The following is a 25,436-nucleotide window of genomic DNA, read 5'->3' on the forward strand; positions in this document are numbered from 1 at the left end:
AAGCAGCTACAGCAGCATCAAGGGTGACAACATTACAGTTATTTCACTGTAGAAGAAAGGATGTTGACATTCTATCAAAGGAAGGGCCTATCCAACTGACAAGATTGATTGGTACTTGCAAAATGTTCCAGTGCGACTCACATCCTTACATATGTAATTTTATAATTTGACCAGAGCTCTACCTTAAACATATTTTCAGTGACACATTAGGGAAGTAATTTATAGCCAGATTAAATTACAAATCAAAGCTTCTGAGTTCCAAAAGTGCTTCTTTTCACAAGTTTTTCAGCTTGTGCAAATTCTGTCATTTATCACCAACTGTACTCTTTTCTCTAAATAATAGGGAAAAATCCTTTATTCAAAATGTGTATCATTTGCTCAGCAACCAGGCCAGACACAAATATCATAGGGCTCTGGAAAAAGGACTGCAGATTTGTGTCTTTCATTCTGCCAGTCTCTATAGCAACCTTAGTCATATGAGTTGTTGTTGAGCCCTGAATTTAGACTTTCTACACAAATAAGTAATGAAGAGAAGAACATCTACCTTGGGCATACAGGAGTTGACATCCAGCCCAGTGGGCCTAGGAGTGCTTTCATCCTCTGTGCCCAAGATGGTCCCACAAAGGATTGGGACACTATTTCAATCACATCTTCCGGTACTGCTAGTCAAAGCTGGATTTGATTTCGATCCTGCACACAGGAGATACCTTATGTGCTGAGTAACCCGGGGCTTTTTCCTTTCTCTCCACTGACAATGAAAAGATAAGCCACCGCATTTCAAAGCAGCAGATGCTACTGATTATCAAGCCTTTGTTACAACTAGTAAAACGAGCCAAGTTATAGCTTTGTTGATTGCTTTTGAACCTCCTGTTTACATTTTAGTACAAAGTGGAGATAAATATATTTCCTTCCACAGATTCCAGACTAGATAATGAAAGCAAGAGTTTATATTTGGAAAAGATGCAAGCATTTTCCAAGCCAGCATCCCTTCTCTGAAATTTTGTATGGAGAAACAATCTTACAAAATAATTTTTCATTTATGTGAACATTAAAGTATGGGTATAGCCAAACCTTTTTAAAGTTTTGCATAGAGTGTGGAATGGTTAAAACACCTGTCAATATATTTTTTGTGTGTTCCATTAAGCAGGTTCTTCTTCACTTCCTGTCCCAGAAATGCAAGACGAAATCTCTACAAAGTGAAGAAAACTCTCCTCTTACATTTGTTACTGGCACTGGAGACCCCATTGGAAGATTTACCCTCACTTCTTCTAGAGACAACTCTAATATTTTGGATTTCTCATAATTGTTGTCTCTGTGACAATGCTCATCGGGACAAATACAGATGGTGAAACTCACCAGCGGAAACACAGATAGTAATACAAAAATTGGATTCTAATCCTTTTTACTTTTAGCTAAAACAAAAAAAAGTTTGGCTATACATACCCTTTAAAGGTAAAGTATAATTTTATACTAAAAGGATTATATACTAAAAGAAACCATAATTCAATTTCTCAGCATTATGTAAAGCACCCCATATGTGGGAAAATTGGGCTACCAAAGACTTCCTTATCATTGCTGTGGGTTGCTTGAAATAAAACAGGTCTGGTATTCCATAATGCTTTCCAAATCATTATGACAGATTTGGTTGGTCCAGAAAGGTGGCAAATACCCATACTCCAGGTTCCTTTAATTTCTGGTCACATGTCTGAAATCCTAGGCACTTAATCACATACCTTCTGCTGTAGAAAATGATCAGCCAACACGAACTCTGAACATCCCCTTTAATAGAGATCCCAAGATGAAAGTAGAAGGTAATGCTAAATAATAAACCAACATTTAAATGCCCCTGCCCCTTTTCTTACCATGGTCCTTCATATATTATATAACGAATACATTTTTTAGGGTTTTAGGGTATTATTCTATGTGGTCAAGTGACCGTATGGCTCAAATCTCTCACTATGTTTGATGCGGCTGGTGTGCCTGGCAGGAGGGAACTCATTCCTTCGCAGACAACAGATAGAGCAGTGGACGTAGGTGGCTGAGCCATAGAGCCATTGCTCCATGGAATTCATCCCCAATGTCGACCCTCTATATTACACAAAGGAGGCAGGGCTTGGAAGTTCCGTTACTACATTACAAAAAGCTTTATATTGCAATTTGTTACACAATGTATGAAGGGCCAGGGGAGAAATAGGAAGGGAACAGTTAAATATTGGTTGATTACTTTTTATTTATTTTTATTTTACTTTAAGAGCCTAGGCTTTTCAGACATGTGGCAAGCACTCAAGGGAACCTAGATGATTATTTTTATTAATCCAGTTAAGTAATATGCTAAACATAGCTTTGTGTGATATCTTGGTGAATGTCCATTTCAATTCAGATATTAAGTTAAATTAGATCCATATTAGATCCATATAAGTAGAGCTGAATTTGAATAATCTCAAAGAGGTAACTTTTAAGGTGTCTTTCCTATGACCAAAAATCTTAATGGTAACAAGAATCCTAATCTTGCACATAACTAATGTATAGTTCATATACAATAACTGAATCATAATTTATTTGGTTTCATACATAAGACACAAGGGATAGTCTTAATCTACACTACAGTTTGTTGCTCTTGATCGTGCCTTTACCACATATCCAGGCTACATCTGTTATCAAATATATTCTGAAGTATTAGTCTGTATCAAAAAAGAACATGATACAAAAATAATGTATTAGTTTTTTAATTATAAAAAAAAAAAAAAAAAAAAAAATTTTAGTCAGAAGGAATGGCATATATTCGGTAAGACCTGCTTATGATGTAATTATGATGAAGCATAACCAGTGAGTTTGGCAAACTTTATGGAAGGGCTCAATGAAAGATTAGGTTTACTTACGTGCCTAGTGTGTCTTACAAGAAAGCCCTGGCAGGGGATTTTATTAGAACAAAGTATAGACATCAATGAACACAAGCAGGAGAAACATGAACTAATAGCATTCCAATCAAATACTGGACGTTTAAAAAAAAGGGACAGCAAATGTGGCATTAAGGTGCACAAACAGATATTTTACAAACTTGTAAACATTATTTTACATCTTTGTATAAGAAAAACATGCAATTAAAACTCACAAACAGTGACACAAAACCAAACACTGAAACTATTTTGCTATGTTTTGCTATGAATGAAAAAAAAAATTAAAAGGCATTTCATAGCACATTCATTTTTGTAGTTCTGAGTGTGAGGAGCTTTTCAGTACCAAAAACATATCCCTGTGGTGCCAATTAACACTCAAGTTTCCCCAAAACTTAATTATTTCCCCACCTGATCACCTAACTTAGCCTAAGTGCTATCTGTGTCCCTATTAAGGAGAGCTCCCCTCACGAGAGGGGTTTTTATATATATATATATATATATATATATATATATATATATATATTGTAATGTTTGGGGTATTTAGCTCAAGCGATAAATGCGTTTTTAGTGCAGTGAGTCCACCTCAGACAGGCATTATAGTTAAGGGCCTGGTAGCCCACGTTTATTAAACCGAAAAACAAAAGCAAAAAGGTCCATTCAGGATTCCCACGCAGGGGTTTAACTTCATTAAGCACTCCAAAAATAAGGAAAACATACCAAGCCACCTGGCTCTCTTGTCAGCAGTTCCTCTGCTTGCTCTCAACAGATTTGCCAATTCTTTACAGCCCCCTGGACTCACTGGCTTCCTCAGTCTCCCCGACTCTCAAGGCTTGCCAGCCTTTCCCAGTCCCTGGGCAAAGAATCCCCTTTACATAGGCTGCAGACTCCCACAGGGCAGACCACTCTCCAGACACAGGTCTGTCTTCACACAGCAGTAGCAACAAGCTACACACACTCCACCTTCCTCCACCCTCTGCTCTCACTAGCCCCTCGTTATATGGGCTGTGTGCACCTGGGCACACAACCTGCTGGCTCTCCATAAGACATGGACACAGGGTTAGAGATCCCATCCCTTTTCCCAGTGACAGGGACTATTACATATCCCCCCCCTTTGTTTCGATCCGGAGGGAGGAACACCAGCACCCGTCATGGTTGGGACACCTCTGTGCTGGCTGTCAGCCACGTAGGCCCAACCCTTTTTTCGGGTGCGCTTCCAGGTACGTCCCACCCTGGATCTTAACAGGGTCCTACATTTCCCTATACTCCCCCCTTGTTTCGCACCGGAGGGAGGAACACATAAACCAGTCACTAAGAATGGGACACCTCTGTGCCAGCCATTCGCTGCGTAGGCCCATTTCTTTTTCCGGGTATGTTTCCACCAGCACTTCACCTTGAACCATGGGCTCCCACTAATCTCTCTATCCCTTCCACCTTCTGGCCACGGGATCCTCCTTTTCCCTCCCACAGACCTACTCTCCTGGGACTGTTGGGGACCCATTTCCATGAAATCTGTCAGGGACTGACCCCTCTCACTACCTGACGCAACACTAACCAACAACATCTGTTTATCAGGTTCACTAACCCCTGTGTGGTTACCCTTGGCAACCAAATCATCTGAGATCAACACCACATACTTCTGTTTAACCTCGATAGCAATGTTCCACAAGGGGTTATTTAATTCAATATTATCATCATCAAGACCTCTTGTCGCCTGGTTTGCTAGGACAGGGTCTAGGGAGGGACCATCTACAGGCAAGCAGTTACTCCCTATGGGACATTCCCGCAGTTTCACATCGCTCCCTGTTGTCCAACACTCCAATAGCGACTGTCCTACCAACGCACATTTTTCCACACCAATCTCTTTAACCATTTCTGTGTCCATTGGTACCTCAACCAATACCTCTGAGTTGTCCGACAGTGCTCTACAGTGCTTCTCATACACTTTTTCATTACAGTTACCAACACTGCCATTTCCTGTCAAAGTGTCTCCGGGTACCTCAAACTGCACCTCCCTGCGAGTGATGGATTGAATTCCCACTACTGCTGCGTCTTTTCCGGGCCCTTTCCTTTCACGAGGTCTAGCGGGTGAGACAGCACACGCGCCATGTACCAACCACTGCTCAGCTGCACCTCGGATCGCACCAGCAGGAATGCACCTCATCACACCAGCATACGGAGAGACTTCTACTATGTCTATCATTTCTGATTCCTTTAGCAGTTCCCCTGAACGCCTTCCGCACATAACTGTCGCTGGAAGCATTCTCGCAGAGAACTGCGAGACCACTTTCTGCAAAAGTAACCAACATTGCAGTAACCAATTTTTATCAACATTGCTTAACATCGCCTGTACCACGTGTCTCCACTGATTGGTACTACGCAGTACCAGGTCGCCCATCTGCGGTGGATACATGCAGGTATACAGCGGAAAGATTTTCACCAATTCCAACAACATCTTAGTTATTTCTAGACATGCCACATCTAAACACAGAACTCTAGGGACTTTTCCCTTACTAACGACGTGGAGGGGCTCATTTGCTAAGGCTTGAGAGGCTGAGACACTCAAAGAGACCTCCACCTCAGAGGCCACTGACAAAACTTGCGGCTCCCAATGAGCACCGCTAAATGCATGTGTCACACTCATTGTCTCATTTTCAGCAACACTGAGCCCTTCCAAGTCCCTATCCATTATCCCATCATCCTGGCACTCAACATGACTCATCTCTTTTGCTGTGGACAAAACTTCTGCTATATATGCGCCCTTTTCCGATCCTTCCGCCTGGAGGGGGTTAAGTTCTGCAACAGCCAACGCACCTGTGTCTACTGGCTTTGCAGCCTCTCCATTTGTCACAGCAGCAATAGTGTCCAGCTTACTATTACCTTCAGAAATTTCTTTCCACCACGCTATCACCTTAATGGCGAGACTATCCCAGTCTATCCTGTCTGTGCTCCAGTCATCAGCACTCTGTAGTACTGCTCCCTCTGCCCATGGAGACACAGGTGGACAGAGTGGTTTAGCAGCAGACAATCTGCACCAGTCACTGTCAACCACATCAGATTGTGATAATACATACTCCCTCATTTGAGCTATTTTCCCATTGTTTTCCACCTGAGCAGTATCAGAGCTGTCCTGGAGCCCCGCCGGCTCCAACACTGGGAGTCCTCCTGCGATTTCCTGGGACAACTCTGCTGCACTACCTGTGGTTACCATGGGAGACACCAAACCATCAACATTGTCAGTAATACACTTTTCAACATCATCATTACTTTTGAATACATCACAATAAGTACATGTATCATCAGCCATAGACATAGCAGTGTTATAAGCTTTAACAGGCTGTTTTTGGTCAGAACACACAGCACCCCGCGTAACGCTCAGCACACCACCCTTCCTCTCCAAAGGCATTCTTTTGCCCACTAGGGCGGCTCCACAGTTGTCCTGGGAAACCATGTGCCTTACCACTGCGGGCTCCTGGGAGGTTTCCCTGGGCATCTCTGTAGCACCTGTCACTAGGGAACCTGGCACACAAACTGTATTGGTCACCCCTAGGTTACCACTTCCAGCACTCTGGTGGATTACACCAGGTACATACAGAGTCCAGTCTTTTTGAGTTCTTAACCTTGCTGCAGGTTGAGCTTCAACCTGTGTCTCCCCACTACTCGGGGTAGCAAACTGCAGCAAGTCCATTTTTACCACTTCTGCTGATCTCCCAGCCGGATATACTCCCACTTCACTGGGATCAGTCCCGCAAACTGCAACAGTCTTACCATAATCTGTAGCAGGTAACTCTGGCTTCATTTGAGTACGTTGTCTATCCTTTATCGCACTTTTACTGACTAACTCTCCCTGGTGGCCATGGGATGAAACTGCAGCAGCCACTTCTGACTCCTTAGCACCCCCTGCAGGCACAACAGGTACTTCCTCACTGTTGCCAGAGGTGACTGAAAATAGGTTTGCACAAAAATCTGGGCTTGCAGACAAAGACTTCTGCCCAGTAACCACATCTCCAGACATGTTCCATAACCTGGGACAAGAAAAAATTTCATGCCCCAGTTGACCACATTCCAGGCATGGTACATTTTTACACATATCTTTAATGGGATGCCGCTCCACATCTCCACTGTATCTCCTCCTTCCGGTTAACACCCGATCCCTTGTTGCTAAGGGAGATGGCACTCTTCCAGCTGTACTTTGCTGACTCTCCCAAAAGCAGCGACTTTGCGCTCCTTGAAGCATTGTTGCTTTAAACATGCCACGATCCTCTGTCGGCAATACGTTTCTCGCGTAGTCCACAGACTTGACATCACTGCCGTTGCTACGGGCAACCACATACTTGTCAAACTTCTGATAAGCCTTTTGGACACTCCTGGGACTTAAATCAGGCTTTCTAAACATTGTTGCAGACCTCTGTCTGGCCGTGTCGCCTTGTATTGGAGACTGAGACAAAGGGCACTTGGAGATAACATGCCCCCACTCTCTGCACCGAAAACAGCGCTCTTGCTTCAGAGCCTTGACAGGGCTTCCCAAATTGCATCCTCTTGTAAGCTTGGGACTTTGCACCTTAATAGCTGGCCTGCTTGCACCAGCGTTGCCAGGGGCAACAGCATGCACTTCCCCTTTAAGTGTAGCAAAAAACAGTCTGCAATATTCTCCGGCAGGCTCAAACTCTTGCTTCATCTCTGCAGTCACTCCACCACACTTTTGCGCTTTCCAGCAAAAAATGAAGCACTGTTACTTTAAAGCAAGTTGCTTTTCACTTCATGCAAGCTTTCCTCACCTGCACAGTGCACACACAGATTGTACTGTCTCATGCACACAAACACAGTTCATCAATTTAACTTCTGCGCAATGCAGTTTGCCTGGCTGCCACACACCGCTAGCAGCAATTCCTGAAATGACTCACTACTGGCGCAGAGACCCGGACTTCACCGTCTGTCTGCCCGCATTCGAACACCACTTGTAATGTTTGGGGTATTTAGCTCAAGCGATAAATGCGTTTTTAGTGCAGTGAGTCCACCTCAGACAGGCATTATAGTTAAGGGCCTGGTAGCCCACGTTTATTAAACCGAAAAACAAAAGCAAAAAGGTCCATTCAGGATTCCCACGCAGGGGTTTAACTTCATTAAGCACTCCAAAAATAAGGAAAACATACCAAGCCACCTGGCTCTCTTGTCAGCAGTTCCTCTGCTTGCTCTCAACAGATTTGCCAATTCTTTACAGCCCCCTGGACTCACTGGCTTCCTCAGTCTCCCCGACTCTCAAGGCTTGCCAGCCTTTCCCAGTCCCTGGGCAAAGAATCCCCTTTACATAGGCTGCAGACTCCCACAGGGCAGACCACTCTCCAGACACAGGTCTGTCTTCACACAGCAGTAGCAACAAGCTACACACACTCCACCTTCCTCCACCCTCTGCTCTCACTAGCCCCTCGTTATATGGGCTGTGTGCACCTGGGCACACAACCTGCTGGCTCTCCATAAGACATGGACACAGGGTTAGAGATCCCATCCCTTTTCCCAGTGACAGGGACTATTACAATATATATATATATATATATATATATATATATATGTATATATATATATATATATATATAGGATCTCACAAAAGTGAATACACCCCTGACATTTTTGTAAATATTTTATTATATCTCGTCATGTGACAACACTGTAGAAATGACACTTTGCTACAATGTAAAGTAGTGAATGTACAGCTTGTTTAAGAATTTAAATTTGCTGTCCCCTTAAAATAACTCAACACACAGCCATTAATGTGTAAATCACTGGCAACAAAAGTGAGTACACCCCTAAGTGAAAATGTCCAAATTGGGCCAATTAGCCATTTTCCCTCCCCGGTGTCATGTGACTCGTTAGTGTTTCTCAGGTGTGAATGGGGAGCAGGTGTGTTAAATTTGGTGGTATCGCTTTCACTCTCTCATACTGGTCACTGGAAGTTTAACATCGCAAATCATGGCAAAGAAATCTCTGAGGATCGAAAAAAAAAACATTGTTGCTCTACATAAAGATGGCCTAGGCTATAAGAAGATTGCGAATGCCCTGAGCTGCAGCACGGTGGCCAAGACCATACAGCAGTTTAACAGGACAGGTTCCACTTAGAACAGGCCTCGCCATGGTCGACCAAAGAAGTTGAGTGCACGTGCTCAGCGTCATATCCAGAGGTTGTCTTTGGGAAATAGATGTATGAGTGCTGCCAGCATTGCTGCAGAGGTTGAAGGGGTGGGGAGGTGAACCTGTCAGTGCTCAGACCATATGCCGCACACTGCATCAAATTAGTCTGCATGGCTGTTGTCCCAGATGGAAGCCTCTTCTAAAGATGATGCACAAGAAAGCCCACAAACAGTTTGCTTAAGACAAGCAGACTAAGGACATGGATTACAGAAACCATGTCCTGTGGTCTGATGAGACCAAGATAAACTTATTTGGTTCAGATGGTGTCAAGTGTGTGTGGCAGCAACCAGGTGAGGAGTACAGAGACGAGTGTGTCTTGCCTACAGTCAAGCATGGTGGTGGAAAAGTCATGGTCTGGGGCTGCATGAGTGCTGCCGGCACTGGGGAGCTTCAGTTCATTGAGGGAACCATAAATGCCAACATGTACTGTGATATACTGAAGCAGAGCATGATCCCCTCCCTTCGGAGACTGGGCCACAGGGCAGTATTCCAACATGATAACGACCCCAAACACACCCCCAAGAGGATCATTGCCTTGCTAAGGAAGCTGAGGCTAAAGGTGATGGACTGGCCAAGCATGTCTCCAGACCTAAACCCTATTGAGCATCTGTGAGGCATCCTCAAACGGAAAGTGAAGGAGCCCAAGGTCTCTAACATCCACCAGCTTTGTGGTGTAGTCATGGAGGAGTGGAAGAGGACTCCAGTGGCAACCTGTGAAGCTCTGATGAACTCCATACCCAAGAGGGTTAAGGCAGTGCTGGAAAATAATGGTGGCCACACAAAATATTGACACTTTGGGCCCAATTTGGACATTTTCACTTAGGGGTGTACTCATTTGTGTTGCCAGCAGTTTAGACATTAATGACTGTGTGTTGAGTTATTTTGAGGGGACAGCAAATTTACACTGTTATACAAGCTGTACACTCACTACTTTACATTGTAGCAAAGTGTCATTTATTCAGTGTTGTCACATGAAAAGATATAATAAAATATTTACAAAAATGTCAGGGGTGTACTCACTTTATACTATAAAAAATTGTGGGTGGCCTCTACAGACAATATTAATATATAAGCATAATTAAACAAGGGTTGTACCATCATCCAAGAAATTTGTGCAATACAAGGGTTGGGAGCCTGGTCCCCAACCAGGCCTCACCAAAAGGAGAGAACATTCTCTCCTTTTGGTGAGGCCTGGTTGGGGACCAGGCTCCCAACCCTCGTATTTTACTTTATACTATATAATATATATATATAAAAGAAAATATACAAATACAGAAAATATTTAATAACCACTCTTACACAAATATAACTGAATATGACCAGCTATAAATATAACTAAACATATTTTCATCTAGATACAATACAAAAATATGAATTTTCATAGCTAAGAACATGGCAGACATGTTGGCCTACTCAATAGAACAGCAAAAAGTACTGACATTGTGCAAAATACAGCAGACAATCAAAAAAACTATTAAAATTATAACTATGCACTTTATTAAAGTAAGAACAATGAGAGATAATGTTTTAATATATTACTACAAGTTACTACACTTTTGTTAATCAAACTGAACTATAAAATTGGAAAAGCTGGGATCCCATAAGTGGTATTTTTAATGCTTTTAGGTCAACTAAGTTTTTAAAAAGTCATCTTTCCTATTTAATAATGAAAAATAGCATATCTGACAGTTAAAATCCTCAAAGCATTTTACGTTTATAAATGATAGCTTATAAAGCAATTCATACAGGTATTTTGAAAGCTGAATTATATATTCCTACATAGTAACCAAAACAATGAATAAACATATTTAGTAGTAAAATGATACTTACTCAACATACTTGCTCCATGGTCCAAGATCAGACATAGCCATGAACACGCAGTTTGTGAGAATAGTGCACATTATAAACATACTGAACAACGTGAAAACTATTGGTTAAGGAAATTAATGTGCTTGAATGAAATAGTTACAACAAACAGTAAATGCACCATTGAATGCTGTCTTAAAAAGCCAGATGATGAAAACACACAGTGCTAAAAATCATGAAAAGGCACTTTTTGAAAGTGCACCATTAGTTATGCATCAACAATTTGCAGGTAAGATAGGCGAGGAAAGTTTTAACTAATTCCCTTTCTTTTCCCTATATTTTCTGTATTTTAGAAATGTTATGGTGACTTAACTAGTTGACTCCACCTCCTGTATTGTAAACTCCATCCTTGTGTATATGCTTGCCACCATGGTAGCTCAAGGACCATTCAGCCTGTAAGGATGAACACAGGACAATTTGTACTTTAAATATTACACTTTTCAAAATACACTTAGACCCCATTGACACCTGAGCGTTTTGTTGCTCAAAGCTCAAAGCTCCAAAATGCTCAACAAGCAAAATCTCATGCTTTTAAATTGCACCTGTTCACATTTGAGTTCAGGAACCTGAAGCACAATGTCTAAAGCTCCAAAAGGTACATGGGCTACTACTGAAGATGCATGAAGTGTTTTTGGCCCCATTTACTTCAATGGGAGTGTGCTTCTGCCCCAAAGGAGCTCCTTCATGGCTCATGTATGTTCTTGCCTGTCTTTGCTAGATACATTTCTGACATGCAGCAATAAACAATAGCATAACAATTAAAAAACAACCAAACACACAAACAAACACAAAAATATATTTTATCATTAAAAACATTTAATTAATTCTTGTTATGTGACTAAACAATGCAAACAGTCTTTTAAGATCTGCTTGAGAGGTGCATTCTGACTGATATAAGTCTACTGCAGGTAAGAGGTAAGTATCCCCAGATTACCTCCCCTAGTATACATACATCCCATCACATACATCATGCATCGTACATTTTGGACAAGTCACAGGACTTCAAGAGGCTTCAAGGGTGCGGATGTGTGTTTAGGCAACCTGTTAAACACACACCAAAGAACAAAAAGGCTTATTCGTCAGGATTTACAAGTAGAAAAACGGTGCTGATCCCTCTGAACAAAGATGGCACTGACCTTCTGGATAAAATAGAAAAGCTGATTATTGCATGGTTAGGAGGAGCAGTGGGATCTCCTCTCCGGACATCAAATCAACCTCCCTACCCCCACTAAAGCTAAACAACCAAAATACTTACCTAAATCCTTGGTCACACGACACATCAGGTCCCAAGTCTTCAGTCTTCTTAAAGTGGAACTCAACTGTATCTGAACATCACAAACTGAAAACACCATTTCATTCATTTTTAATATTCAAAGCATACCCCCCCGCAGCATTTATGGCCATCTTGATTAAGGTCAGAAGATTCATGTAGCATGTACTTCTTGGAATCCATCTGCCCTTAGCTCAGTTATGCAAGCAGGAGGGGGCGCTTAGCTGAGAAAGCCCCTTCTCCAGATGAAAGGAAAAAAATGCACATGAAGACTTCTGGGATGTATGATGCCATTTTGGTCTAAGCCAGAAAATAAATGGTTTTAGAGGTTTGTTTAAATGGGAAAAGGAAGGGAGAGAGAGAGAGGTAGGAATGGATGGATAGAAATGGGGAGAGTCTGTGTATGCCGAGAGATAGGCTTTAGCCCTAAGAAATTTATAAGGCTATCATACTTTTCTTGAAATAAAAAGCAGCTGTTCATGGGAAATGACTTATCATTCAAACATAGAGCCTATATTATTTTTTCCCAAATGGATCTGGAAGCATAGGGCACGGCTCCATAGATCTGCTAGACCCAGGTTTTATTGTGTAAAAGATTCTTTAACTTTCATAAATAAGAATAGTACAGTCTATAGCCATACATAAACGATCTACAGGCATGTAGAGCTATTAAAGATGTAACTGCCATCAATCATGCCTTAAAATGATTAAATATATATCTGTCATTAGTGCTGATTGATCTTAAGAGGTTTCTAACTACTCATACTTATTTCCTTCTCTTGATTTTATTTAACATTATTTTATTTTCCAGGAATTTAACTTTTTAGCCGCAAATTATTTTTTCAGTTCTATAAATAGTATGCAAGCTTAGATCAGGGGTCAAGTTGGCTATAGTTGTAATAGAACAAATTCTTAACATAAAAATGTAATCAGCATTACAGGAGGGCTTGCACTATAATACCCATTGAGCTACTATAGACATGTGCACACTGAAATATTTCGTTTCGGAATTTCGTTTTTGTCTGAAAAATAAATTTATTTAGTTACTCCCGAAATTCGTTTTTATTTATTTCGTTTTTCGTTAAAAATTGCATTCGTCCGAAAATCCAAATTAAGGTCGAATCTGTCATTGAAGGCTTATGGTGTCTGTCGAATGTTCAAAGAAGATTCGACGGAGCAGCTAAACTGTACAATGCCGTATAGTTTACCTGCTCCGTCGAATCTTCTTAGAACTTTCAACAGACACCATAAGCCAAAGTACGTGTGTACTTAGTTCTAGCTATTTTACTGCTCCACCTCTTTGGTTACAATCAGCCAATAACATTCATCATCATCATTATTTTTGTTTATCTTTCCTCCCCTACGTCGAATCTTTCCTCCCCTACGTCGAATCTTTCCTCCCCTACGTCGAATCTTTCCTCCCCTATGTCGAATCTTTTCTCTCTACGTCGAATCTTTTCTCTCTACGTCGAATCTTTTCCCTCTATGTAGAATAATCTTGGACTAATAGAGCTAAGGTTAGGCATTCGACCACAGGTTTGATGGACACAGATTGTTATTGTCATCATCATGTCGAATCTCCTATCTATATCGAACTGTTGTAGCAACGAAAACGAAAATAAAGCATTTGTTTATGTCGGATCTTTCGTTTTTCGGACTCTGCACTTTCATTATCGTTTGTTAAAACCATAACGAAAATACCTGAAATTCGGACGAAAATGCATTCGGACGAAAACAAATGCACATGTCTACTATTGGGAGCAAGGGAGGCTCTGACATAGTTGAGTAGTAGTAGAGTTTAGGATCACAAAGTCCATTAGTAGACTTAAAGAAGACTTGCAACCTTTTTTTCATTTGAGAATATTATAAAACAAAACTACAGGCAGATAAACAAAGCTATTATTTAATCTCTTTATAGACTTGTTAAAGTAGAAGTCAACTGTATCTGAGCACCACAAAATGAAAGCGCTAGTGAATTCATTTTTAATATTCAAATCAAAACTTACCCATCCATCCATGTTTTTACTCCTAGCATTTCTACCTCTGAGTAAGAGCAGATGATTCATGTATCATTTACTTCCTGGAATCCATCTGCCATTAGTTGAGGCATGCTAAACAATAAAACAATGGACCCCCTAATGGTGGACTTTTAAGGCACTTGGAGAAAATATTACAAAATATTAATACCAATGTAATTTATTAAATTTCAACATTAAAAACAGTAGTAATATACCAAATACTATACAGAATGCATAACAGACATTTTTACATGTATGTACACAGTTTCAGAAGTATTCTTGCACCTGACACGTTTCGGAGTAAATATACCTACTTCCTCAGGGGTGGGTGTAAGTTAGAGACATCTTTATTATTATTGTGGTGTGTTACTGACTTGGCATTCCATATAATTGAAAATTTAAAACAACAGCATGGACTTGGTCTGTCAACCAAAGAAATTCTTGGTTCCAAGAGGAAGCAATAGTTTTCAATTGTTAGAAATTTGTTTGGTATCCATATTAGGAAAGAATTGAGATGAAAAAAATCATTCAAAAATATCTTTGGTGAGGGAGGGGGGTTAGATCCTCCCTTGGCCTTCCAACAAAAAAAGGGGAAGGGAGGCCAGTAGGGGGTGTAAGGATATAGTATGTCTGAGAATACACTGAGGCTGAGAGGCAAATCCTGAGAGTTATTTAGCAGCCCGGCTACTGATGTAACTGAATGTTCCAAAGATAAGCAAACTTCTAACAGCACAGACCGCTGTCATACAGCAGAGTGTGATAGACAAATTGAGGCAGACAGGAGGGTGTGCTTCGCTAAGAAAGCCCCTCCCCTTCCCCAGATGAAAGAAAAAAAAACCCATGAAGACTCTTGGGATGTATGACAGCATTTGGGCATACGCCAGAAACCAGCAAGCAAATAAAGAAAAAGTTTAAAAATAATGTTTGAAACAAGTAAATATACCTTCCTATCTATTTACTAAAGCTAGCAGCATACAGATTGAAAATACTGTAGTTAATGTTGATTGAGAGAGTTCAGGTCTGCCTAAAAGAAACTTGGCGTTTCTTTTTACCAAAATTTGCATAAGTACCTGAGTGTGATTTCATATTAGTGCCCCGTAATCCCCTGCACAACAGGATAGACAGAGATAGAGTAAGGCAACATTGAAAGCCACTCAGGCTCTATTGCATTGTACACAGTGCTGAGAGCTTCCTTAGAGGTGGAGAGAGTAGAGTGATCATCTCTTCTGTGTGCTGCTGCTTCGTTATGATATTTATGTTACAGGGTTAAAGTGTATCTAAACCCCCAAACAAAAGTGTAACACACTTCAGCTTGTGTGTGTGTGTGTGTATACACTCACCGGCCACCTGTTCAATTGCTTGGTAACACAAATTGCTAATCAGTCAATCAAATGGCAGCAACTTAATGTATTTAGGCATCTAGATGTGGTCAAGATGACTTGCTGAAGTTCAAAATGAGCATCAGAATGGGGAAAAAAAGGGGATTTAAGTGACTTTGAACGTGGCATGGTTGTTGGTGCCAAATGGGCTGATCTGCGTATTTCAAAAACTGCTGATCTACTGGGATTTTCACGCACAACCATCTCTAGGGTTTACAGAGAAAGGTCCAAAAAAGAGAAAATATTCAGTGAGCGGAAGTTGTGTGGATGAAAATGTATGGTTGATGTCAGAGGAGAATGGGCAGACTGGTTTGAGATGATAAAAAGGCAGTAGTAACTCAAATAATCACTCATTACAACAAAGGTATGCAGAATACTATCTCTGATTGCACAACACTTTGAACCTTAAAGCAGATAGGCTACAGCAGAAGATCACACTGGGTGCCCCTCCTGTCAGCTAAGAACAGGAAACTGAGGCTACAATTCGCACAGGCTCACCAAAATTGGACAATAGAAGATTAAAAAATGCTGTCTGGTCTGATGAGTCTCGATTTCAGATGTAGGATCAGAATTTGGTGCAAACATGAAAGCATGAATCCATCCTGCCTTGTATCAACGGTTCAGGCTGGGTGTGGTGGTGTAATGGAGTGGGGAATATTTTGTGATTAACCACAATTTTTTGGAAAGTCAAGTTAAATTTCACTTGCCACACCCAGGCCTGATTACTGCCAGACCTGTTGAATCAAAAAATCACATAAATAGAAGCTGTCTGACAAAGTGAAGCATGCTAACAGATCACAAAAAGCCTCACATTATGCCACAATCTAAAAAAAATCAAGAAAAGATTAGAAACAAACATGTATCAGTCTAGGAAGGGTTTCAAAGCAATTTCTAAGGCTTTGGAACTCCAGTGAACCACAGGGAGAGCCATTATCCACAAATGTAGATAACTTGGAACAGTGGTGAACCTTCCCAGGAGTGGCCGGCCTACAAAAATTGCTCCAAGAGCATGACGACGACTCATCCAGGAGGTCATAAAAGAACCCAGAACAACATATAAAGAACTGCAGGCCTCACTTGCCTCAGGTAAGATCAGTGTTCATGATTCATCAATAAGAAAGACACTGGGCAAAAGTGGCATCCCATGGGAGAGTTCCAAAGCCAAAGCCACTGCTGACCAAAAAGAACACAAAAGCTCATCTCACGTTTACCAAAAAACATCTTGATTATCCCCAAGACTTTTAGGCAAATATTCTGTGGACTGATGAGACAAAAATTTAACATTTTGGAAGGTGTGTGTCCCGTTACAGACAGTCCCCGAGTTACGAACACCCGAGTTACGCACACCTCCTACTTACAAACTGACTTCCTGTATATCTGGTGGTAGCATGATGGTGTGGGGTTGCTTTGCAGCTTCAGGACCTGGATGACTTACCATAATTGATGAAACCATTAATTCTGAGCTCTACCAGAAAATCCTAAAGGAGAATGTCCGGCCATCAGTTCGTGACCTCAAGCTCAAGTGCACTTGGGCTATGCAGCAGGACAATGATCCGAAACACAACAACAAGTCCACCTCCAAATGGTTCAAACAAAGCAAAATGTAGGTTTTGGAGTGACCTAGTCAAAGCCCGGACTTAAATCCAATTGAGATTCTGTATCATGACCTTACACAGGCCATTCATGCTGGAAAACCCTCCAATGTGGCTGAATAAAAACAATTCTGCAAAGAAGAGTGGGCCAAAATTGCTCCACAGCAATGTGAAAGACTCAGACTTGATTGCAGTTGTTGCCGCCAAGGGTGGCACAACCAGTTATTAGGTTTAGGGGGCAATTACTTTTTCAAATAAAGCCAGGCAGGTTTGGACAGCTTTTTTGCCTTAATGAAACCATCATTTAAAAACTGCATTTTGTATTTACTCGGGTTATCTTTGTGTAATAATAACATTTGTTTGATGATCTGAGTCATTTAAGTGTGACAAATATGCAAAAAATAAATCAGAAAGGGGCAAATACTTTTTCACACAACTGTATATATACTGTACATATACTGTATATGTGTGTGTATACCTGTATATACTATATATACACGCACATTAAAAATAACATTATAAATCATTTTTTTATTTTTTTTTTTTTTATAAATGCTCACATACTCTGTTCTGTTGCATAAGGGAATTACAGTAGAGAGCTAGGGTAGAGACTGCGGGGGGGGGGGGGGGGGGGGGGGGTTGTGAGCAGGAGGCAGAGAAAACAGCAGCACACGGATCTTCCCAGTGAAAAGCTGTAAGGGGGGTGTCAGGAGAAATCTAAGCAATGAAGTACTGGCAGGCAGTACTTCAGTAGAAATCAAAGCAGAAAACTGACCACACCGGGATGGATGTGCTTCTGTGCCTTGGCATAGTCAGTTTGAAATAGGAAAGCATGGGTACTGGCAGTATCACTGGGTATTTCACACAAGGCAATCAATGCAAAGAGAATAGGATACTTTTTTATACAAGTACATGGTAACAAACACATACTGTATCAGGAATATGAAATATTAGGATAACATATACTTTATATTTTTCACATTTAACAGTAATTCCCCTAGCAATGATTTACAGTGATCTGCACCAACTATTTACACATCAGTTATCATTTGTTAGCCCTACATAAAGTGGAACTAAACGGAAAGAAATACCTCCTTATTCCAGCAATACAGCAGATAAATCCTTTGGGGTCACTCATCTTCTCCCTGGCTATTTCTGGACACCAGCTTTTCAGTCACTTGATTGGCTGCTGGTGACAGCAAGACGTCATCCTGCACATGTGAATGGTTGTATGTCATTTTGGCACAGCCGCAATCTACCGGGAATGCAGGATGAGCTGCGCATGTGCAACTAAGTGTGCATTCATTAGAAGACTGTGAGCAGGCAGGTAAGTGTTTTATTATTGCAGAAGAAACATTGCATTTATCTTCTGCAATAAAAAACTACCTGCTTAGTTTTTTAATAAGTACCGTTAGTTTGGTTTCAAGGTAGTACTAAACATTCAATGTTTTTTTTTTGTTCTAGTAACACACTCAAACATGCTCCAGTCCTTTTTTTCTTATAATTTGTGTAGAACCACTTACATTTTTGACTGCTCATTGCACCTGATTCCAGGTACTTCGAACTTCCTAGTAGGTGTTGCCTTATGAGTGTATGTAAAATCTCCATTAACAGCTGTAAAATATTGTAATTATGAATATATTTCAGTTAGCTTTGTATCTATGTAACATAGCTTCCCAGAAGTCTATGTTAGACAGACAAGTCGGGGCCTAGGCTTGTGCATCTAAACGATGGGACCAACCCTCTTTGTTCTACACATATTCACTTCAAAGGATCCCATGTTTAGATATGCAATGAGAGTGGTCAGCCCATCATCAATACTTAACTTTCCTGAAGGTCATGTACCTACAAGTAAAGTCTCCCACGCAAAATAGTCGGTGCCAAAGATTTGCATTAAAGAGGGCTGACTTATGCAAAGTATAGGGATTGGAGATGTAGCCAATCCTGAACCAGGAATAGGGAAGCTCACCAATCAGAACCATGCTATGCCAACCAATGAGGCATCAGCCTGTAATGATATACACAAACTAGATAGGAGGGAAACGCACGCTCTCTGGTAGAGCCGTCACCCGTTTGGAACCTTTGTGGGTCATAGCCTGGTAACTACTGGAACTAAATATGCTTATCTTAAGTCTTTTCTGTCCTACTGTTTGTAGAATAATGTTTTAAGGAATATACTCTGTATTCCGTCATGTAATCCATGATTTTTACCCGTTTCCTGTACAATTAGATAGATTGCTGTGCATTAGTCTAAGCCTACTTTACTATATACCAATACATTTTTGTTATTGTGTTTAAGCTTTCACACATGGTCAAAGAACTCTCATTTAACCCAAATCATATCTGAGAGATATTAAATCTCAAATATAGTAAATGGGTAACATAGGGAAACATGTGCTCTGTGTACTTTACTGCACTAGTTCTAAAGGGACACTACAGACTCCAGCTGGTGTCAATAAACTGAGCAGGGAGAGGGAGTTGCTTACCCCAGGCTATGTATTGCTGTGAACGCACACATTGTCAGGAGGTTAGTCTGTGGTGCCAGAAGGGAGTTAACATGAAAAAGTGGCCTCATGGGGCCCTGTAAAGGGGTGGAGCCACCTGAGAACAGCAATCTGGGAATTGGGGATGTTGGTAGAGGAAAAGCAAAGCAACCACCAAAGTACTGAGGTCTGCAGCACTATATGATTTTTAATTTGTGCGGTTTAATAACACCTTAATGGCTATTATTGCCATCAGTGTCGCCTCATCTCCGCCTGCTTTAACTCTTAAAATGCCAACCCACCGCACTGCAATGTATGCAGTTGTAGGGTGGTTGCGCCACAGCCTCATCTGCGAGAATGGGTCGCATTCGGCAGTGGTACAGACCACTAAATGCAACGATGTTTAATTTTTGCTTTGCAACCATGGCATGTGTACAGCCTTGAGCAGCTGCTGCTTAGGTGGGTGGTATGGGGTTCGTGAAACCACAGCTCAACCCCTGCTTTTACAGCTCCCTGTGTGAACGGGCCCTAACTATGTCAGAACCATTTAGAATGGACTGCTTACAATGAGTTGGTGCATTTTTATTTACTAAAGGAAAATCCACTTGGAAGTGCAGTTAATGTAGAACTGAGGGGGGCATGCCCGGAAAATAAAAAAACAGCAGTTTTGCTTGTACATGATTGGATGATAAAATCAGCAGAGCTTCCCCTCATTTCAGATCTAAAGCGACTGCACTTCCAAGTGCACTTGTAGTGCAAAGTGGATTTGCCTTTAGTAGATCAACCCTAATACTCTTCACTGCAAAGTAACTTAAAAACAACTTGCATTGACACAAAGAAAATCTCTTGGGTGCTGTTTAATTATCCACAGAGGGAATAAAATATTGGGTAACTTCAAAGTATTTTTCACTTTAGTTGCCCATTGAAGAGCTGAAATTTAGATGTTGTTTCTGACTGCGTGCTCAGACACCATTGCTCCATCCTATGTTGTCTATAATGACCAACTTCTCTGTTCCAAGTCTCCAGATATAGGTGAATGAAAGTAAATAATCTGATTAGCTGTTATGGGAACCAGCTGCAGGCATTCTGGCACAAACATTATACAAGAAGGAGTATAAGGGCTCAACAGGCTGCACAAGTGCTAGAGAAGGTTTAAGAGGTCAAGGCACAATAATTAAATTACAAGTAAAAGCAGGAAGGCTTTTATTGCAGAAAAGATTGTTACTGTGCCTCCTGGCAAGTGATATTGGCTCACCCAGAGTTTGAGTACCAGTCAGTATTCACCAGAGCACCCTGATGATGGCCGGGAACCCTAGTGCTCCCTGTTTTTCTTTGCTGCAAACTGACACCAGGTCACAGCCCCTGGGATTTCCCACCAGGGGTGGCAAGAATGAAGGGACTACAGTGCAGAGACAGTGAGCAAGTCAGGAGACTACAGAGTAGTCAGATTCAAGCAGGGGTTGAGGCAGGTGGCTAGTAGAAGAAAGTTGTCAGGTACAAGCAGGGGTCTTGATAGAGGCAGTGCCATCTTAAGAGCATTATAGGCCCCCGGGCAATACAGTGCACTGGGGCCCTGTCTATACAATTGCTCACGATTGTCCATCAAATGCGGCTTTACTGTGCCCGTGAATGCAGCCTCACTGTGCCCGTGAATGCAGACTCACTGTGGCCATCAAATGCAGCCTCACTGTGTCCATGAATGCAGCCCCACTGTGCCCACCATTGCAGCCTCACTGTGCTTGTGAATGCAGCCTCACTTTGCCCACCATTGCAGCCTCACTGTGCCCGTGAATGCAGCCTCACTGTACCCACCATTGCAACCCCACTGTGCCCACCATTGCGGCCTCACTGTGCCCACCATTGCAACCCCACTGTGCCCACCATTGCGGCCTCACTGTGCCCGTGAATGCAGCCTCACTGTGCCCATGAATGCAGCCTCACTGTGCCCACCATTTCAGCCTCACTGTGCCCACGAATGCAGCCTCACTGTGCCCACCATTGCAACCCCACTGTGCCCACCATTGCAGCCTCACTGTGCTTGTGAATGCAGCCTCACTTTGCCCACCATTGCAGCCTCACTGTGCTCGTGAATGCAGCCTCACTGTACCCACCATTTCAGCCTCACTGTGCCCACGAATGCAGCCTCACTGTGCCCACCATTGCAACCCCACTGTACCCACCATTGCGGCCTCACTGTGCCCGTGAATGCAGCCTCACTGTGCCCATGAATGCAGCCTCACTGTGCCCACCATTGCAGCCTCACTGTGCCCGTGAATGCAGCCTCACTGTGCCCATGAATGCAGCCTCACTGTGCCCATGAATGCAGCCTCACTGTGCCCACCATTGCAGCCTCACTGTGCTCGTGAATGCAGCCTCACTGTGCCCACCATTGCAGCTTCACTGTGCCTACCATTACAGCCTCACTGTGCCCATGAATGCAGTCTCACTGTGCCAATTAATACAGACTCACCATCACCTGGTAACACACACACAGTGGGCATCTCCTCCTGTGTATCACGGAGCTGGCTGGGTCTGTGTTCGGCAGCCGTGCTGTAACAAGTAACAACTGGATTCTGCAACCTGTATATAGCACATGTCTGGATTCTGCAACCTGTACATAGCACATGTCTGGATTCTGCCACCTGTACATGGCACATGCCTGGATTCTGCAACCTGTATATAGCACATGTCTGGATTCTGCAACCTGTACATGGCACATGCCTGGATTCTGCAACCTGTACATAGCACATGTCTGGATTCTGCAACCTATACATGGCACATGCCTGGATTCTGCAACCTGTATATAGCACATGTCTGGATCCTGCAACCTGTATATAGCACACGCCTGGATTCTGCAACCTGTACATAGCACATGTGTGAATTCTGCAACCTGTACATAGCACATGTGTGGATTCTGCAACCTGTACATAGCACATGTGTGGATTCTGCAACCTGTACATAGCACATGTCTGGATTCTGCAACCTGTATATAGCACATGTCTGGATTCTGCAACCCCCCTTATCAGGTCAGCTTCCTATATCTGGGTAGTGGTGGACACAGCAATTACCCCCCCCCCCCCCCCCCCCCCGTCAGACCAGCACAGTCTGGGTGGCATGGCAGACACAAACACTCCTCCAGCCTCTTCTCACAACCCACACAAACCCCCTATCAACAGCTCACCTCAGGCTCTCAGCTTAAGCTGGGGAGGTCCGGACTCCGGAAGACTGTGTGGACACAGTGTGTAACAGCAGCCATCCCTGCACTGAATTATGACACATTCAGCTCAGCTGCTCAGCAGTGGTGGGTGGGGCTAGCAGGGGAAAACAGTAATCAGACCATACTATTTTGGCCACGGAGCTGGGCGTGTTCCAGCTGTCAAAAAACTACTAAACAGAGCAGCCAGAGCCAGGGTTGCCCTTGGGTGTCTGTCAGACAGTGTCACCCGACCTGGGTGCAGAGCACACCCCCATAGAAATGGCACCCGGCCACTAACACCCCCCCATACACCCCCCATGTGTGGCACCCGGGGCGGATGACCCCCCCCCGCCCCCACTTAGTACACCCCTGATTAATTTAAGCACTGATGGCAGGGATGGGCGGACATCAATGCTTAGATTTGACAGCTTCACTCTCACTGCGGCCGCACGCCCCCAGCTTGCCCACCAATCACTGAATGTTTACACTTGAGGCTAATGGGAAATACGAGACCTGGGGCTTTTTGGGGATGGTGGGCAGGTGGGGGCCCTGGGCAACTGCCCAGTGTGCCCATGCGAAACGATGGCCCTGGGTAGAGGGCAAGCAGAGAATAGTCAGACAGTCCGATCAGCAACAAGTAGGCAGTAAACAAGACAGTAGACAAGTAAGTGTTGAGGTTTAAGCAAGAGTTGAAGCAGGCAGCAAACATGTTATACTTACTTGCTCTGTGCAGTGGTTTTGCATAGAGCAGTCCAAATCCTCCTTCTCGGTTCCCTCGCTGGCACTCCTGGCCCCACCTTCCTGCCGAGTGCCTCCGCAGCAAGCAGTGTGCTATGGAGGCACGCAAGCCGAGCCATTGCTCTGTGTGTCAATTCAGACATGGTCAGCCCCACCCTTTTTCTCTCCTCATTGGCTCGCTGACTTGACAGCAGCGGGAGGCAAAGCGCCCACTGCTGTGCCTCAGCCAATCAGGAGTGAGAGTCCCGCACAGCCAAGGCACTCGTGCAACATTGCTGGATTGAGATGGGGCTCAGGTAAGTATTAGGGAGGCTGAGGGGAGAGCTGCACAGTCTTAGGACTCCCGGCCAAGTCTCAGGACCCGCTTCCTGTTTGGCCAGGAGGAGAAGCAACGGCCTCTTCCTGGAGCCCTACCCTGGAGCATAAGGTAAGGCCATTGATCACGTGCCAGGGAGAGGGGGGGTGAGTGGATCGCCAATCGAGTGCCGGGGGGTGTAGTGTAAGTGCCGCCTCCCCTAATATTGAGCACCTGCTGTCACCGGTCAGGACTCTGATGCATAAAAGTGTTTGATGGAAATATAGTTTATTTTGCAGGTTGACATTTTTTCCCTTTCTTTTCCCTATAGTTGTACTGGGACATATAGAATGTGGACCTGAATTGATTATTTTATTTTTGGAACTTTTAGCTTAAAGAAGAATTATGTGGCAAATGCAATACTACCAGATGCTGCTTTTAGTTAACATAAACAGAATTTGTCTGTGTTTTATTTTTAAGAAATGGTCTTTCTAAAGTATTTTAGACATTTGTGAACATGTTTAGTTTAAAGTTATATTATTTCTAATGTTAAGTACATGCATAGCTAGTAATGTAAAAATGTAATACATACAGGTATTTATGCACACTCATAGGGACCACAGTACTTCCACTGACAGCACCATTTTTAGCTCAGGCATCATACCTGGTCACCATCTATTTTCTGAATTGAGATGCTGACTCATAGAAGACAAAAAAATCTACCATTGGTGTATATTGTGACATGTCTGCAATTTATTCATACACAGCTGCATCAGTTCTGAAAAGTCCACTTGTTCCAAATGTTCCAAAGTGTGTTCTGATGTATTGAAATAAATGGTAGCAGCCATTTTTACCAATTTCATATATAGCCTTGTGCCTTGCTGGTTGTCTTATATACTGTATGACAGGTGTGCTAACAAGGGGGACAGACATTTTTCATGCACGCTAAAATAATTCTTGACTCAGAATAACATCAATCTGATCACACAGGGCTATGCTGTGTGACAGAGCTGTGTACATTTCAGGAAACGTATGGACATAAATACAAGTCCATTGGCAACTAGAACAGCTACCATATATGAACTCATCTATGTAGTTAGCTTTTTTTCCCTGGAGTTCAGTTTTAATACATCAAAATGCATATTTACTAAAAATAAAATGTACATTTATATGTTTACTAGGATAATAAATCTGGAAACCCCTTTTTAAAATAAAATGATGGGTTGCAAAGAGACTCCCATATTGTTTTTATCTCATTTATGTCTATTTTTACTGTCAAGTTTGCACATACTGCACAGAACAGATGGATGACATTTTCAGATAGCATGTGGTACATGATGCTGAGTCAGCACCTCAGAGAGAATGTTGTCTAACATGAAAGGATATGAATGTACCAAAATTTTGATTGCAGCTCTTCTTACAGGATGGAAAGGACTAATTATATACAAAGCAGGTGTGGCACTAAATCTGAAGATTGTCTTCCCTTTGTTTAGTACTATAAAGGTCTAGAGAGAAAAGT

General features: G+C 42.5%; 1 protein-coding gene across 4 annotated transcripts in view; it reads right to left on the reverse strand.

The window, feature by feature from the left end:
- Positions 1-25,436, reverse strand: part of LOC141144373 (sodium channel protein type 5 subunit alpha-like) — a 586,505-nt gene that overhangs the window by 394,923 nt on the left and 166,146 nt on the right. For 3 of the 4 annotated variants that reach the window (XM_073630006.1, XM_073630004.1, XM_073630005.1), the window contains exon 1: positions 10,911-10,995. In XM_073630006.1, the coding sequence (XP_073486107.1) occupies positions 10,911-10,990 (80 nt within the window). In that variant the 5' untranslated portion in view covers positions 10,991-10,995. Of the gene's footprint in view, positions 1-10,910; positions 11,001-25,303; positions 25,423-25,436 lie in introns of those variants that run through there. The other variant, XM_073630007.1, reaches the window with a different exon arrangement.

Source organism: Aquarana catesbeiana, linkage group LG05 (genome assembly GCF_042186555.1).
Source record: "Aquarana catesbeiana isolate 2022-GZ linkage group LG05, ASM4218655v1, whole genome shotgun sequence".
NCBI classification, from domain to species: Eukaryota; Metazoa; Chordata; class Amphibia; order Anura; family Ranidae; genus Aquarana; species Aquarana catesbeiana.